Genomic DNA, 14938 nt, shown 5'->3' with positions numbered 1-14938 from the left:
GCCAGCGTGGAAGGTGACAAGGTAGAAGCCGCAGCATCACACCCCAAGACCCTGCGGAGATCGGCCCGGATCAAAGAGAGGCTCGGCCAGCGTGGTGACCAATCTTCCTATGGATAGATGATGATCACATCTCCACTAATAAGGAAAGATTGATTGCATCTCCCTCTCCCCTAATAAGGATTGATTTTATTTACTGAATAAATCCCAACCTATTGGGCTGATTTGTAGTTTCCTTTTTTTCTTTTCTTTCTTGTAATTCTGGTCTATATGAAAGGTACCAGGAGGGAAAGAAAGGCAGATTTGGATATTGAATTAATTTTCTCTTTAGAGCTTGGAACGCCATTAGAGTTTCTGCAAGTTCCTTCTTCTTGTTCGATTAATCAACTCACTTGTCACGTTTGTGTGAACTCGATTCTCCCGATCCAAGCCTTCACCTAGGCTATGCCAGATTACCAGGCAGGATCTCCCTTTCCTTCCTAGTTGACATCTCCAAATTTGGAAGGAGAGCAAGATCTCATCAATCAGGGAGCAAATACAGGTAAGTCAATAAACCCCTTATTTCAAATTTCAAATGGAGATTTGCTTGAGGATTCTCACCCCTCTAGTTTAGTGGTGGACCTGGGCCGTGCAAGTTATCTTGGTCCGGTTTTTTAAAGTTCTGGGCCAGGAACTGGTCCAAACTCGGTTTTGGCATTGGAAGAGGGAGAACTATCCGAGTCTAATGATGGGTCGTCCCTTAGTGGTAATCAGGAACCTGGTGTGGAGTCTGGTCCTGTTTTAGGTGAAGATGACTATAACGAAGATACAAGCACCTTGGCCTTGTCGGAGAGTGTGCTTGCTGCTTCTCATGGCCAGGATTCTACTAGTGTTTCGCACAATGGGGGTAAAGTTTTTGCTATTTCTGGTCAAGGTGGTAAGGGTATTAATGTGAGAGGGGGTCTCACTCCAATTCTTGAGACCACTCGGTCTCTTAGGACTCGGAGTTCGTACCAGGAACCCCAAACCATTGATGCGGCTGTTCAAGGCATTTAGAATGAGAAGAATGGTGGTGATGCTGCTAAAAAAAAATTAAAAGTAAGGTAGGTCTGTCTTCTAAGGCTTACAAAGGCAAAAATCCTCAATGTATTATTGTTAAATTAGGACTGTAAAGATTGAAAGGAGAAGAGAAAAGAGAGAGAGAGACCAGATTTAATGTGGTTCGGTTAGAACAACCTACGTCCACAGTGAGAATGCTCTTTTTTGTGTATCTTATTCAATGAGATTACAGTCCTTATATATTAAGGATTCTTGATTAGGAGGTGGAGAGATTGAGGGAATAGATGGAGTGATTGAGGTAGGAATCCCTCTATACATGGTAATGGGATATTGAGTAATCCACCTACTATATTGGGTTTCCTTGATTGGATTCCTATCTTTTAGGTTGGCTGAGATAGCCGTTAGAGCATGGCTCTTCTTATCTTCCAGCTGGTGGTTGGTAGAGAGAACCGTTGGAGAAAGATTCTCCCTTATAATTATGAAGTTGCTCTTCTCGAATATCAGGGGAGTTAGGAAGGCCGCTGGTGGAAGAGCCTTGAGTTCATTGTTGAAAGACCATTCTCTGGAATTAGTTTGTCTGGCTGAGCCAAAGGTGGAGGTGAGTAATTGTCTGGTTATGTTCTTTAATAGAAGAGGTTAAACAAACGGATGTCATCGCCAATTCTAGAGCTAATTCATGTCCTAATCTTTGGGACGTTTGGAAGTGTCATCTTCCTCGTCCGGTGGTGGTTTCGATGTCGGACCACAAAGTCAGTGATGGAGTCGATTGGTTGAATCAAAGGGTGCACATCTCCTTTATTCATGCAAATTGCTTTCGCACTAATAGGCGTCAGCTTTGGATCGATTTGGTCAATCTTTCTTCTATTTTTCTCCCTTGGCATATGGTAGGCGACTTTAATGCTACCTTATCGAGTGATGAGAAGAGAGGTCTAGGTAGATTCAATTTGGGTTCTGTAGTGGAGTTCCAAGCTATGATTGACTCTTGTTGCTTGATTAGTGCTGCTTCTCAGGGAAGAAAGTTTACTTCATCTCACAATATACGGAATGGGAATGTTGCAGTGGTGCTCGATAGATGTTTATTCAATGATCGTTGGCCTGTGTGGCTCGGGTAAAGAAATCCTTGGCCTGTGTGGCTCGGATAAGAAATCCCTGATTTAGATGATTTGAGAGCTCAATCCGAAGAAAGATTTGATTTTTGCCATTTGAAAAGAGATCCTTGATAGTGGGAATTCTTTGCTAGTGTGGCCCAGGTAGCAGACGTAAGATTGGTGAATGTGAACTACTCTAAAAGTGCTTGTCTTTCTCATTATCTTTATCTTTTCTCTTACATTTGGATTCTTGCACTGCTATATATATCTTGTAAGAAAGCGTTGTCACCCAATTCACCCTCTCTTGGGTGTTGCAGTACGATCCTACACTATCTATGATATCGATGTGCAATAAATGAGCTGGTTTTTCACTATGAATCTTAATTTACTACTAAGTTTATTCAGTAATCTAAAACCTGAATGAACACTTTATATAGGAAAATATGTAAATACAAACCTAAGATTAATACAGTTCCATTTTTTTATCAAAAAAAGACACAAAACTACAACTTCCATCCTTTAATTTTTTTTTCCAATATATTTTCATATATCTTCCTCTTGTTCCAAATTTGATTTTCGAAGAATTGAATCTCTAACAGCTTTCAATTTGTTTCCAACATCCTTCATAGTTATCCGATTTCTCCGTGATATGTCAGAACATGAGAGGCCAATATGAATTATTGGAACTAAGCTTTCACTGATAATTATTTCTACAGCCGCATTGCCACTTCTGCTCCCTTGATGGATTATAGGTGATTCCTCTATTACATTTCTGAACTCCTCTTCTTCCAAGAACAATAGAGGATCTGCAATCTCCATTACTCGTTCAGGCCACGCTGCTGCAACAAATTCATGGAGGCTTTGACCATCTTTAAACATGTCATCAGTGGGACTATTGCCTGTAAACATCTCCAGTAATAGGATCCCATAGCTGAATGTATCACCAAGTATGGACACTTGGGCTCCTATACTGTACTCTACAATTCATCAGGATAATATAATCTTTTAGTGATCCAAAGTAAGGGTGTCAAAATAAAACCGAAACCGTTTACCAAAACCAAATTGAACCGTTTAAACCAAAACTGCAAAACCGTTTAATAAATGGTTCCATTATGGTTCCAAAATTGAGGCCGTTTAATAAAACGGTTTAAACCGAACTGGACCGTTTAGTCAAATAAACTGTTTAACACTCTTAAATGTACATAAATGTGCCAAAATCAAGCAGAAACCGTTTATCAAAATCGAATCGTTTAAAATCGAAATAGTGAAAACGTTTAATAAATGGTTCGATTATGGTTTCAAAATTGAGGCTATTTAATTAAACGGTTTAAACCAAACAGCACCGTATAACACCCTTAGATCAAAGAGGAACATATCACACTATACATGTACCAAAAGAAACAACATATGGAAATTTAATTAACAGATCAATTTAGAAATTATGGAAGCACTATAATTGGGATGACGCTCATACCTGGAGGAACGTACCCAATAGATCCTTTTAACCCAATTGATATGCTTTGATTGTTGGAGGAAGTAATGGATCTTTCAGAAAGAAATTGTGCAAGTCCAAAGTCACCAACATGAGCCGTCATATCTTTGTCAAGAAGCACATTGCTTGGCTTTAGATCACAATGAATGATAGGTGTTTCGCAATCAAAATGAAGATATTCCAATGCAGCAGCTACATCGATGGCTATGTTTAACCTCTGAATAAGGTTTAGAGGCTTGATCTGACCAATTCTTGGATGCAACCATTCGTCGAGATTCCCATTGGACATGAACTCGTAAACTAGAGCATTGAATTCCTTCCTTTCAAAATCAATACTTGAGCAGACTGTCAATATCTTGAGAAGATTTCGATGCCGAATGTTTTTCAAGGTTTCGCATTCAGCTGCAAAACTTTTAGAAGCTCCTCGTTGCTGAAGGTTCAATACCTTCACTGCAACTACTGTTTCACTTTCTTGTAGAACTGCTTTATACACAGAACCAAAGCTACCAAGACCAACAAAATTATCCATTGAGAATCCATTAGTTGATCTATTTAGCTCTGAGTAAGAGAGACGAAATTGCCAATTATAAGAAGATGCAGAAAAAGCTCTCTTCCTTGGGCGTCTCATCCAGAAGTAGATACCAACCAAACATGAAATGACAACAATAGTCAAAACCACAATGGAAATTATTATTTTTAGGGTTAGACTTGATGCAAAACCCTTCAATTTGGAGCATCTAGGTAATTGTAGCTTTGGTATACCACCACAGAGACCCTTGTTTCCAATGATTCCAATTGCATTTGCATTTGCAAAGATCCCCTCATTTGGTACTTGTCCCTCGAAATCATTGAAAGAGAGATTGAGTTTCTTCAAGGATGATAAATGTACAAGATATTGTGGAATCACTCCTGATAGCTTATTGCGTGAAAAGTCCACTTCTTGTAGTGCTCTTAAAGCCTCAAAGGAGATAGGGAATGATCCTTGGAAGGAGTTACCAGCCATGTATAGGCGTTCCAAGCTAACACAACTGCCAAGTGCGTTAGGTATTTCACCTGAAAAATTGTTCTCAGAGACTTCCAACTCCACGGGATTTTTCAAGTTACCTACTTCTATTGGTAACGAACCAGTCAAAGAGTTATGTTTCACTGCAAATGAAATGGAAAAGGAAGAAATACTAATAACTTCTTTTGGTATGGTACCATTTAGGTTATTAAAAGAGAGGTTCAATTGCAGCAAATTTTGACAATTTCCAAGACTGGCAGGTATGTTTCCTTCTAAGTTATTCTCCTCCATGAACACTCCAATCAATTGGGTCAAGTTGCCTATGGAGGAAGGAATTAGACCTGAAAATCTGTTATTATTCAAATGCAATTCCTGTAATTTCTTAAGTTTCCCCAAGGCAGCAGGGATATTACCAGTGAACATGTTCCCTTCCATGCCAAGTAATGTCAAACTGACAAGGTTACCGATCCCCACAGGAATGCTTCCATGTATCATGTTTGAACCCATAGTGAAAATGCTGAGCTGAGTCGAGAGATTGGATATGGAATCGGGCAATTCGTCTCCTAGACGATTGTAAGCTATACCCAATACTCGCAGATTCGTACAATTAGTTAAAAATGTAAGGAAGTTCAGGTTACCGGATTTGCCACTTCCAAGATGATTATCATCGAAATTAAGTCTACTTAAGTGCTTTAAGCTCCCTAGACTCACAGGCACAGGACCAGTAATATGGTTCTCGGCGAAATCAAGTATCTCAAGCTCAGAAGCATTTGACAATGACATAGGAATGGATCCGGTAAGATTATTTACACCCCCAGCAATTACCTCAAGATTAGGGAGAGTGAGGCCAACATCGATGGGAAGACTACTCTGCAAACGGTTTTGTGTGACTGAGAAGTAATAAATGGAGGAGATATTGTAAAGTGACGATGGGATCTCACCCGTGAGCTCATTACCGTAGACTGTAAATTTTCCCAAGCAACAAAGCCGTCCAAGGTCATGAGGTATGCTTCCTTGGAAACTATTTCTTGCCAGAGTGAGAAGGTATAGAGATGAAAGATTCCCTATCCACGGTGGGATGCTTCCCGTGAGAAAATTACCTCCGAGGCCGAGATTTTGTATCTTGGAGAGTGAACTAAGCTGGTCTGGAATGTACCCTATAATGTTGTTCAAAGATAAATTAAGGGTTTTGAGATCCGTGCAATGAGTGAGATTAGAAGGAATCTTGCCTCCTATGGAATTGGAAGTGAGACTGAGATGTTGTAAGCATCTCAAACGACCGATTTCTTGAGGAATCTCGCCATGGAAGCCGTTATTTTGAAGGTTGATTGAAGAAAGGAAAGTAAGATTTTCAATAGAAGGAGACAAAGATCCAACCAACCTTTGAGATTCTAAGTTGAGAACAGTAACTCTTTCGGTTGCCGGGTTGCATGTCACTCCGGTCCATTTACAGAAATGGAGAGAATCATTCCAAGAGTTCATGATACGAAGTGGGTCTTGAGTTATTCCATCCTTGAAGGCGAGTAAAGCTAGGAAATCTGAGTGGTTTCCGGGGTTGGAGGTGACAGATGAGAGGTGTGAACCCACACAGAAGAGGAGAATGGCTTGAGTGAAGATTGACCAAAAGAGTCTTAACCTGATCATCACTTCTGGCGACTGATAATCCATTAGGGTTTTGAATCGATTTTCAGAAACAAGGAAGATATAGTTAGCAGTTGTGTATGTTATAGATATATATATACAAGTTCCTAGTCTCGAGAGTGAGTAGCTGGAGACCAGATGGCGTTGTGCATGGTGAATTCTCCCAGTTTCCACCCACCCAAAGCTTGATGGCTTGATGAGTTGATGAATGACTCTCAAAAGGAAGACACGTTATCATCTGTATTGGTACATGTCAAATAAACAGTAGAGAGCATTAATGTTCTTCTGCTTCTTTTTCTTATAGTTTCCAGATTTGGAATGTCCAGAAAAATTTTCATACGTCAAAATCTTCCTGAGAACCGAAAATTTTGACTTGCTAGCTAGGAATTAGAACAATAACTGGGTTTAGGAGTTTAACTAAACACGAAGCAGAACAGGAACAGACCCCATGGGTTCGAATAGGATCGTTTCCGGAATATTGAGTCTATCACGTTGGTGTTGGGTGATCTCTTGTACGTAACTGATTAGGATAAGAGTCTCAATGCTCTATCCTAATCTTTCTCTCTTATCATTATCCTACACTCTATCTCTCTTGTAACCTGGACTCTAGCAGTCCGTGTGCAATGGATTATTCTAACTGAGTCCACCTCCTCTATAGGGTTTTTGTTGGAATAAATAAATTATATTTTTATTGCATGAATACATTCATGAGCTTATAAGTTTATTCCATGGGTATTCACTCAAAACTATTCTTTACTAGGGATAGGATCAAACATCCTGTTCACATGCTCATTACATTGTATGTCACTAAAAAAGTTATTTTCAGGCTATAAATGTAAGTACACATAATGTGTGTGTGTATAGAAAAGAATCCGGTATAAATTCTCACATGTGTTACTGCGTGTCGTATTATGGAGAGATGTGGACTTGTCACCTGTGACCTTTTGACCTGAGAGATCCTTATTATTACAGTGTTACATTGTGGGTTTTGATACACAATGGTTGATGTCACATTGCGTTATTGTTACGGTGTTATTTGATTACGTACCGTCAGCGAGATCAGAAGGTTCAGTTGTGAGACTTTCTGCTACTGGTGAGTTTGAATGTGAGATCTGCCGTTGTTGGTGCAATCGGTGAAGTGAGATTTGCCGTTGGTGCTGAGATCGGAAGATTGAAGATGTTCATCAAAGTCATCTTTCTGAGATCCCAGGTCTAAGCCTGGATTAACCTTAACAGTCTCGATTTCCAAGCCATCTATCTGAGATCTCAGATTTGAGCCTGGTTTAAGCTAACAACCTCTATTCCCATCTCGGTTTCCTCTAAAGTTCGATGAAACCCATTTAAAAGGGGCTCACTATGCCGGCTGTTGAACCGGTTGTGCTTGACACTGATGTAGTCGTTGATGAACAGAGTCTGAGTAGAGATGGAAGTAGATCTAGAACTTCTGGCAGGGGGTTGGACCTCAATTTTCCCTAACGATTCCCCTGAGTTTGATGGGTTGAAGTTTCACTTTGTATCCCCTGATATTCGTGATGGAAAGCCTATTATAGTGTGACCAAAACCGTTGGTGGAGGCTAGTGAAGCTCTTTGGAACCAATCTCTGGCTGGTCACTTCCTTGGTAAGCGCCCTCCTTTTGGTTTAGTCAAGGATGTTCTTCTTCGTCTTTGGAAACCAAAGGGAAACATGGAGTTCTTCCTTCTTAAAAGTGGGTATTTTGTATTCCGGTTTGCTCTCGAGTCCGACATGGCGAAGGCTTTGGAAGGGGTCCTTGGTTCATTCAGAGGAAACCACTTCTCCTCCGTCCCTGGTCTTCTCATTCTAACCTTAAGAACAATTCGGCAGCCTCTGTGCCGATTTGGATAAACTTACCGGGGCTTCCTATGCAACTTTGGACTGTTGATGCTCTGACTAATATTAAATAACCTTCAACTCAGGCTAATTATGGTATTGGTCTAATTAAGGGGGTCATTGGGTTATATTAGGAATCCTATGTGGACTGGCTTTAGTGTGGGCATATAGATTCCTATTGGGACTGTGATGAGTCAGACCCCATAGGAATTACTATATAAAGAGAGCTAGATCCCTCCTCTACCCAGGTCCCTCCTCTACCCATCACAACTATTAGTTCTCAATTTCTGTTGAGGAATGCATTCTAAAAAGAGAGGGAGATATTCAGTGTTCATCATCCCTGTGCATTCAATATTCTCATCAAGCCAGTTACTTTGGGAATATAGGGGAAGCACTTAGATCTTTGGTCTTTATTTTTCACTGCGATCATCGTCACCATGGATGCGAAACAAGGTTGGTGGTTCTATCTCTATTATTTATTTGATTGTGTTCTTGAACGCCCTATGGAGATCCTGGCTTTTAGGGTTTTGTCCCTATTCGAATCAAATTAATCTAATATGTGGTATCAAAACCTCCATATATCCATTCTTGAACCTAAATGAATTCAAAATAATAGATCATGCTAAGGGAATCAAAAAAATTTCGTTTTGAATCAAGTTTTTTAGGATTTTTTCAATTTTTGGAAAAAATCCGTACGGAGACGGGCATTCTGCTGGATTTTTTCTCTGACAAAAGTGCAATCTGATTAACAGGGACGTAGAGCTCGAAAAAATAGAAAGAACGGTGGATGGATCACCGCCAGCAGCCACCAGACGCGCCTTCACGCGCCGGCGATAGTGGCGGGTGATCTCACTCGCCGATCAGTTGTTTAAAAAAAAAAAATTTCTTTTGCTTTTTGGGGTTTGCTATCATGCACCCCTTACTGCTTTAAGCTTTTGCTAATGTGCGCCGCCCGGGTCGGGTCAACCCGATTTCTAACCCAAGAACCCGACCCGATGACCTGGTTAGGGTTGACCCAAACCTAGTTAAACCGGGATTGACCCGATTTGGTTGAACCGGATTGATTTGGTTTGGCCGTACGTTCCGATTTGAACCAGTACCATCAACCGTTTGTGGGCCTAAACTTTGATCGGCTTTTCTGGGGGCTACGAGACTCCGTTTGGGGTCCCTTTTTTACGTTTGCTCTGTTTTTTTTGTGCTCTACACAATGGTACCCTCTGTTGTGATCAAATATGCATATTTTAAATATTTTTGGTATTCTATTGATGCATGCCCTTTTCTAGAATTTATCGATTCGTTCCATTGGGAACCGAACTAATTTTTTGACTTGCTAGAATACCTACCTTGATGAACAGAATTGTTAGCTTTTTGTGTTAGTTTTAAGACATTTTCTAAGGATCAGCAAGAATGTATTAAAAGGAAGAAAAAAGAATACAAGAAATTAATGTCCAGGCATACCCAGACAGATACAGAAACACCACGCTAAGGCCAAAAGCCTACAACCAAAAAGAAACACAGAATCAAGCTAAGGCCCAAAGCCAACAGCCAAGACAAGAAAGACACACCCACACTAGTCAAATCTGAATCTAGCCAACCCTTAGCATTATCAGACAAAAGGGTCCAGGCCGAGGAGGAGAAGTCCAGAACCCAAGTAGAAGACAAACCACTATTCGCCGCTGACTTAGCAAGGAAATCTGCTACGGGGAAGGCTTCACGAAAGCAATGGGAGATCTTCCAAGAGATAGAGAGAAGGAAAGATTGCAAGCTAATCCACTGCTACCTAACAATCCAAGGAATCGAACCACTGCGGAGAGCACCCACAACAGACATGGAATCACATTCTATCCATAAGCGAGTCACACCCATTTCCTTAGCTCTCAACAAACCATGGAATAAAACCATGAATTCCGCCACATAATTGGACTTAATGCCAAGAAAGAAGCTAAAGGTCATAACCAAGGCTGCCCGATCATCCCTAGAAATGCCGCTAGCCCCAACCTTCCCCAGATTCCCTAGAGAGCAGCCACTAGTATTAACTTTCACCCATCCTTTAGGGGGGCTATACCATCGGACCTCTATAATGACCCGAGCAGGCTTAGGGAGCACTGGAATATCCAAACATCTAGCACAGGAGAGATCAAGCAAGGAGGAGACTGGGTAAGAGAAAGCCTAGGAAACCTCCCTCAAAGAAGCGAGAAAATAGGAGTAAAGAGCTTCCAGGCCCTTGGCCTTCCCTTCAAATTTCCTGCAATTCCGCTCCGACCAGATGCAATATGGAATCAAAACCAAACTGGATAGCCAGGCATATATCATGGGGACAAAGTTGGCTTTCCTTTTCCATCACAAAAAGAAGTCCAACAAGGGCAAGGAGCCAGGCCATTGGACATTACACAGGATCATAAACTTCTGCCAAAGGCTTCTAGTAAAAGGGCACTCCAAGAAAATGTGGGCATCCGATTCCACATGGGCCTTACAAAATTCACAACGTAAAACCAGGTAAACCCCTTTTCTAGATAGCGCCATGTCAGTAGGCATTTTTCCATGAACCAAGCGCCAAGCAAAGCAGGAGTGCCTAGGAAGGAGGGCCTTACTCCACACCAAATTACTCCAAGATACATTCGGGCTCTTCTTCCTTAGCAACTCCCAAGCCGAATATACAGAAAACACCCCTAAGGGGGTGATACCCCAAAAACAAGAGTCCAAACTAGGAGGGTTGGGCAGCAAAATCCTCTTAATGACTTCAAAAATATCAGTAAGAAAAGAAGAGCGGACCTGGGGGAGGGACCAAGAACCATCAGAAATGAAATCTGAGACCAAAGCGGTTTCATCCAAAAAGAAAACCGAACCAAGCCCCGAAGCATCTGCAATCAATTCACCGCCCAGCCAACAATCATTCCAAAAGCTGATAAATTTGCCATTACCAATAACCCACCTTTCTTGCTGCTTAACAAAGTCCCAAACTTTACGGACGACTGGCAAGATTGAGGAGGATAGAGAAGGGGACTTTAAGGAGCGATTAGGGGAGATGAACCTAGATCGCAGAAAATTATAAACCATCGAGCCATCATGTAAGATCGACCAAGTTAACTTACACACCAGCGCATTGTTGAGGTCACGAAGGCGACGAATACCCAACCCACCTTCCGCTTTAGGCTTGCAAACCCAATCCCACTTGACCGTCAAGACCCTTCTAGCCTCAATATCTCCCGACTAAATAAAGTTACGGATCCATCTTTCCATCAAAGACACTAGGGAAGAGGGCCACCAATAAACAGAGAAGATGTGAACCAGTAAACTTAACATCACATACCGCACAAGCTCCACTCTACCTGCAAAGGACAACAACTTACCTTTCCAACCTGAAAGATGCTGCTTGAAATTAGTTTTAAGACATTTAAGCCCCTTGTCATAAATCATAAAATAACACAAATTTTTTAAGGATGTAAGTAATTTTGGAAAATCCCAGGAGAGGGTTCCATGGGTTCGACAGGATGTAGCCGCCAAAACGACTTTCCATGTTGGATTTGTGAAACACTGGTCTCATACAGTTGTGGGATGTCCTTCAACTCTGATGTGTGGTCATACACCCAAAGGTGGTGATCATGTAGTGGTACTTGAAGGGGTACATATACAGTATGCATGTGAATAGGCTGACCTTAGACCCAAAGGTGGTGGATTTTAAAAGTTGAGTTGTATTCCCATGGCCATTGGTATGTAGGGATTTTTACAATTGTATGTTGAGAATTCAGCCCAAAGGTGGTTTCACAACGATATGTGTAAAATTCTCATTAGCTTATAAGGTTTCAAGCTATACTTGCATCATGCTGATTATTGCACTGTTCATTGTTTAAATTTTTAGTCACCTTTTCTATCAACAATAACATGGACACTATTGAGATTCTTACTGGGTCAAACTTTAAGAAGTGGAAAGAGGAAATTATGTTTGTTATGGAAATGGCAAATGTGCACAAGTCTCTTGTTATGGATAAACCAATGGATCTAACTGCTGATAGTACTGAGGATGAATCCATGCATACTGCATTGCAAAAGAGTAATCGACTCAGTATACTGTCCATAAAGAGGTCGATACCAGAACACATAAAAAGTGGTATGCCTGACCAATGTACTGCCAGGGAATTGCTAGATGCAATTTCTAAGAGATACAGAGTTTCATCAAATGCTGAGATTGGGACACTTCTGCAAGGGTTGTTTAATATGGAATATGATGGTTCTAGGGGTATTAGGGATTACATTATTAGGATGGTTGATTACCAAACTAAACTCAAGGCCTTGAACATTCCTCTTCCAGATGCCCTAATTGTCCATCAAACCCTAAATACCCTACCTTCTGAATTTGGCATCATTCAAACCAACTACATTTTCCAAGATGGAGTTTGGAGTATTAATGACCTAATTTCTAGGGTTGTGTCTGAGGAAGAGAAACTAAAGAAAGATAAAAAGCATGCTGCCTTGTTTACTTCCAAAACCCGTAAGAGTAAAAAGTCTAAAAATCATACTCATAAGTCTGCCAATAAATAGTCCGATTAGACTAACAATTTGGGACCCAAGAAAAACTCTTTGAAGAAAGAGAGTGATCGCTGATTCTTTTGCAAGAAGAAGGGTTACATAAAGAAGGATTGCAACAAATACAAGGTTTGGTTAATCAAGCCCATGTAACCATCAAGTAATGATTCTTTGGCTTTTGTTAGTGAATCCAATCTATCAGAAGTCCCATCCAATTCTTAGTGGCTAGATAGCAGTGCAACGAACCATGTTGTTTTTACCATATAGGGGTTCATAAACCAGAGGAGGCCAAATAAGGATGAATCAAGACTGGTCGTAGGAAACGATGGACATTCTGACATAGAGTTTGTGGGAGATGTCATTTTATTATTAGATTCTGATTTTAATTTGACTTTAAAGAACACTTTTTATGTACCATCCTTTAGGCAGAATTTAACTTCGGTTTCAGTTTTGAACAGTAGTGGTTACCATTTGAAATAAGAAATAGTATGGTTAATTTATTTTTTAATTCAAGTAAAGTCGGTTCCTGCCTTATGTCTAATGGATTGTACAGATTGTGTTTGTCTCCCAATGATATCTACGTCTCCTATAATGTTAAAAGTGTTGTTTCCAAAAGACCCTTACCTAAAGAACGGTCTTTCATATTGTGGCACAAGAGGCTAGGTCATATTTCTAAGGTAAGAGTGGAAAAGCTATCTAACATCCTACCTACTCTTGAAAGTGATCTAGAAACTTGTGTAGACTGTTGTAAGGGAAAGATGACCAAAATAAAGAAGAAAACTACAATCTGTAGTTTTGACCTGTTGGAGATCATTCACACTGACATTAGTGGTCCCTATTCAGTCACATTGTGTAGAAATTTTTATTTCATCACTTTTACAGACGATTATTTCTGATATGGATACCTATACTTAATTAAAGAAAAGTCTGAATCTCTTAACAAGTTCAAGATTTTTAAGACTGAAGTTGAGAAGCAGTTAGGGAAAGTCATTAAAATTGTTAGATCTGATCGTAGGGGTGAGTATTATGACAGACATGGCGATGCTGGACAACTTAAGGGCTCGTTTGCTAAATTCCTAGAGGACTTTGGAATAGTTAGTCAGTTTACTATGCCAGAAAGTCCTTAACAAAATGGGGTCGCCGAAAGGCGTAATCGCAACCTTATGAACATGGTGAGGAGTATGGTTAGTAGGATAAATTTACCTAAGTTCTTATGGGATGAAGCCTTAAAAATTACTCTTTATATCATTAACTGTGTACCTACTAAAGTCGTTCCTCTTACCCCTTTTGAATTGTGGACCGGCCGTAAACCTAGTTTAAACCATCTTAGAGTTTGGGGGGTGCCCTGCAGAAGTGAAGTTGTATAATCTGACTTTAAACAAGTTGGATCCCAAGACTACTTGTTGCTACTTTGTCAGCTACCCAGATCATTCAAAGGGATATAAATTTTATAATCCCTGCAGAGGCACTAAGATTGTGGAGTCACAGACAGCGAAGTTTCTAGAATTTGATGTGGCAAAAAAGAATGACTGCTCTCAAACTATTCAAGATAGTCACATGGTTGGTACATCAGTTCCTGTTCTTCTACCTATTCAAACAGATGTGGGGCATACTGCGCCATTGGTTACACCTGTTGGAGTTTAGGAGCCTGATATTGATACGGTCCCCGACATTCATATTGCACCTAATGAGATTCCTCTTATTCAGGATGCGGCTGAGGATCCTATCATTGATGCAGTTCCAACAGTTCCAACTGAGATTCCTCAGATTTAGGTTGAGGCAGTGGTGGCACCATTACGGGGATCCATCAGGGAGAGAAAGCCAGCTATACCATCTATCTATGAGGTCTATTGGGGAGAACATGACTATGACATTGGTTATATGGTTGATCCAGTTACTTATTCAAGCGTTGTTTCTAGTCCTCAGTCAGATTAGTGGTTAGATGCGATGAGAGATGAAATGCAATCGATAAAACATAATGATGTTTGAGAGCTTATTGATTTACCTAAAGGTTGTAAGCCCATTGGTTGCAAATGGGTGTATAAAACTAAAAGGGATTCTAAAGGAAAAGTTGAGAGGTTTAAAGCCAGACTTGTAGCCAAGGGATTCACTCAGAGAGAGGGAGTAAACTATAATGGGACCTTTCTCCAGTCTCTTCGAATGATTCTTTCAGGATGATCATTGCATTGGTATCTCATTTTGATATGGAGCTGCATCAGATGGATGTTAAAACCGCCTTTCTCAATGGCAATCTTGATGAAGAAGTCTATATGGTTCAGCCTGAGGGTTTTGCAGTGGATGGTTCA

General features: G+C 40.5%; 1 protein-coding gene across 1 annotated transcript; it reads right to left on the bottom strand.

The window, feature by feature from the left end:
• Window positions 1–2666: 2666 nt before the first annotated feature.
• LOC122650534 (putative receptor-like protein kinase At3g47110) lies at window positions 2667–6263 on the bottom strand. The gene is made up of 2 exons (XM_043843939.1): window positions 3598–6263; window positions 2667–3100 (listed from the first exon to the last, which is right to left on the bottom strand). Exons 1-2 carry the CDS (start codon window positions 6260–6262, stop codon window positions 2667–2669), a joined length of 3099 nt encoding a protein of 1032 aa, XP_043699874.1. The 5' UTR covers window position 6263.
• Window positions 6264–14938: the final 8675 nt, after the last annotated feature.

Source organism: Telopea speciosissima, chromosome 2 (assembly GCF_018873765.1).
Source record: "Telopea speciosissima isolate NSW1024214 ecotype Mountain lineage chromosome 2, Tspe_v1, whole genome shotgun sequence".
Taxonomy (NCBI): domain Eukaryota; kingdom Viridiplantae; phylum Streptophyta; class Magnoliopsida; order Proteales; family Proteaceae; genus Telopea; species Telopea speciosissima.
This window is presented reverse-complemented; position numbering and strand designations above follow the sequence as displayed.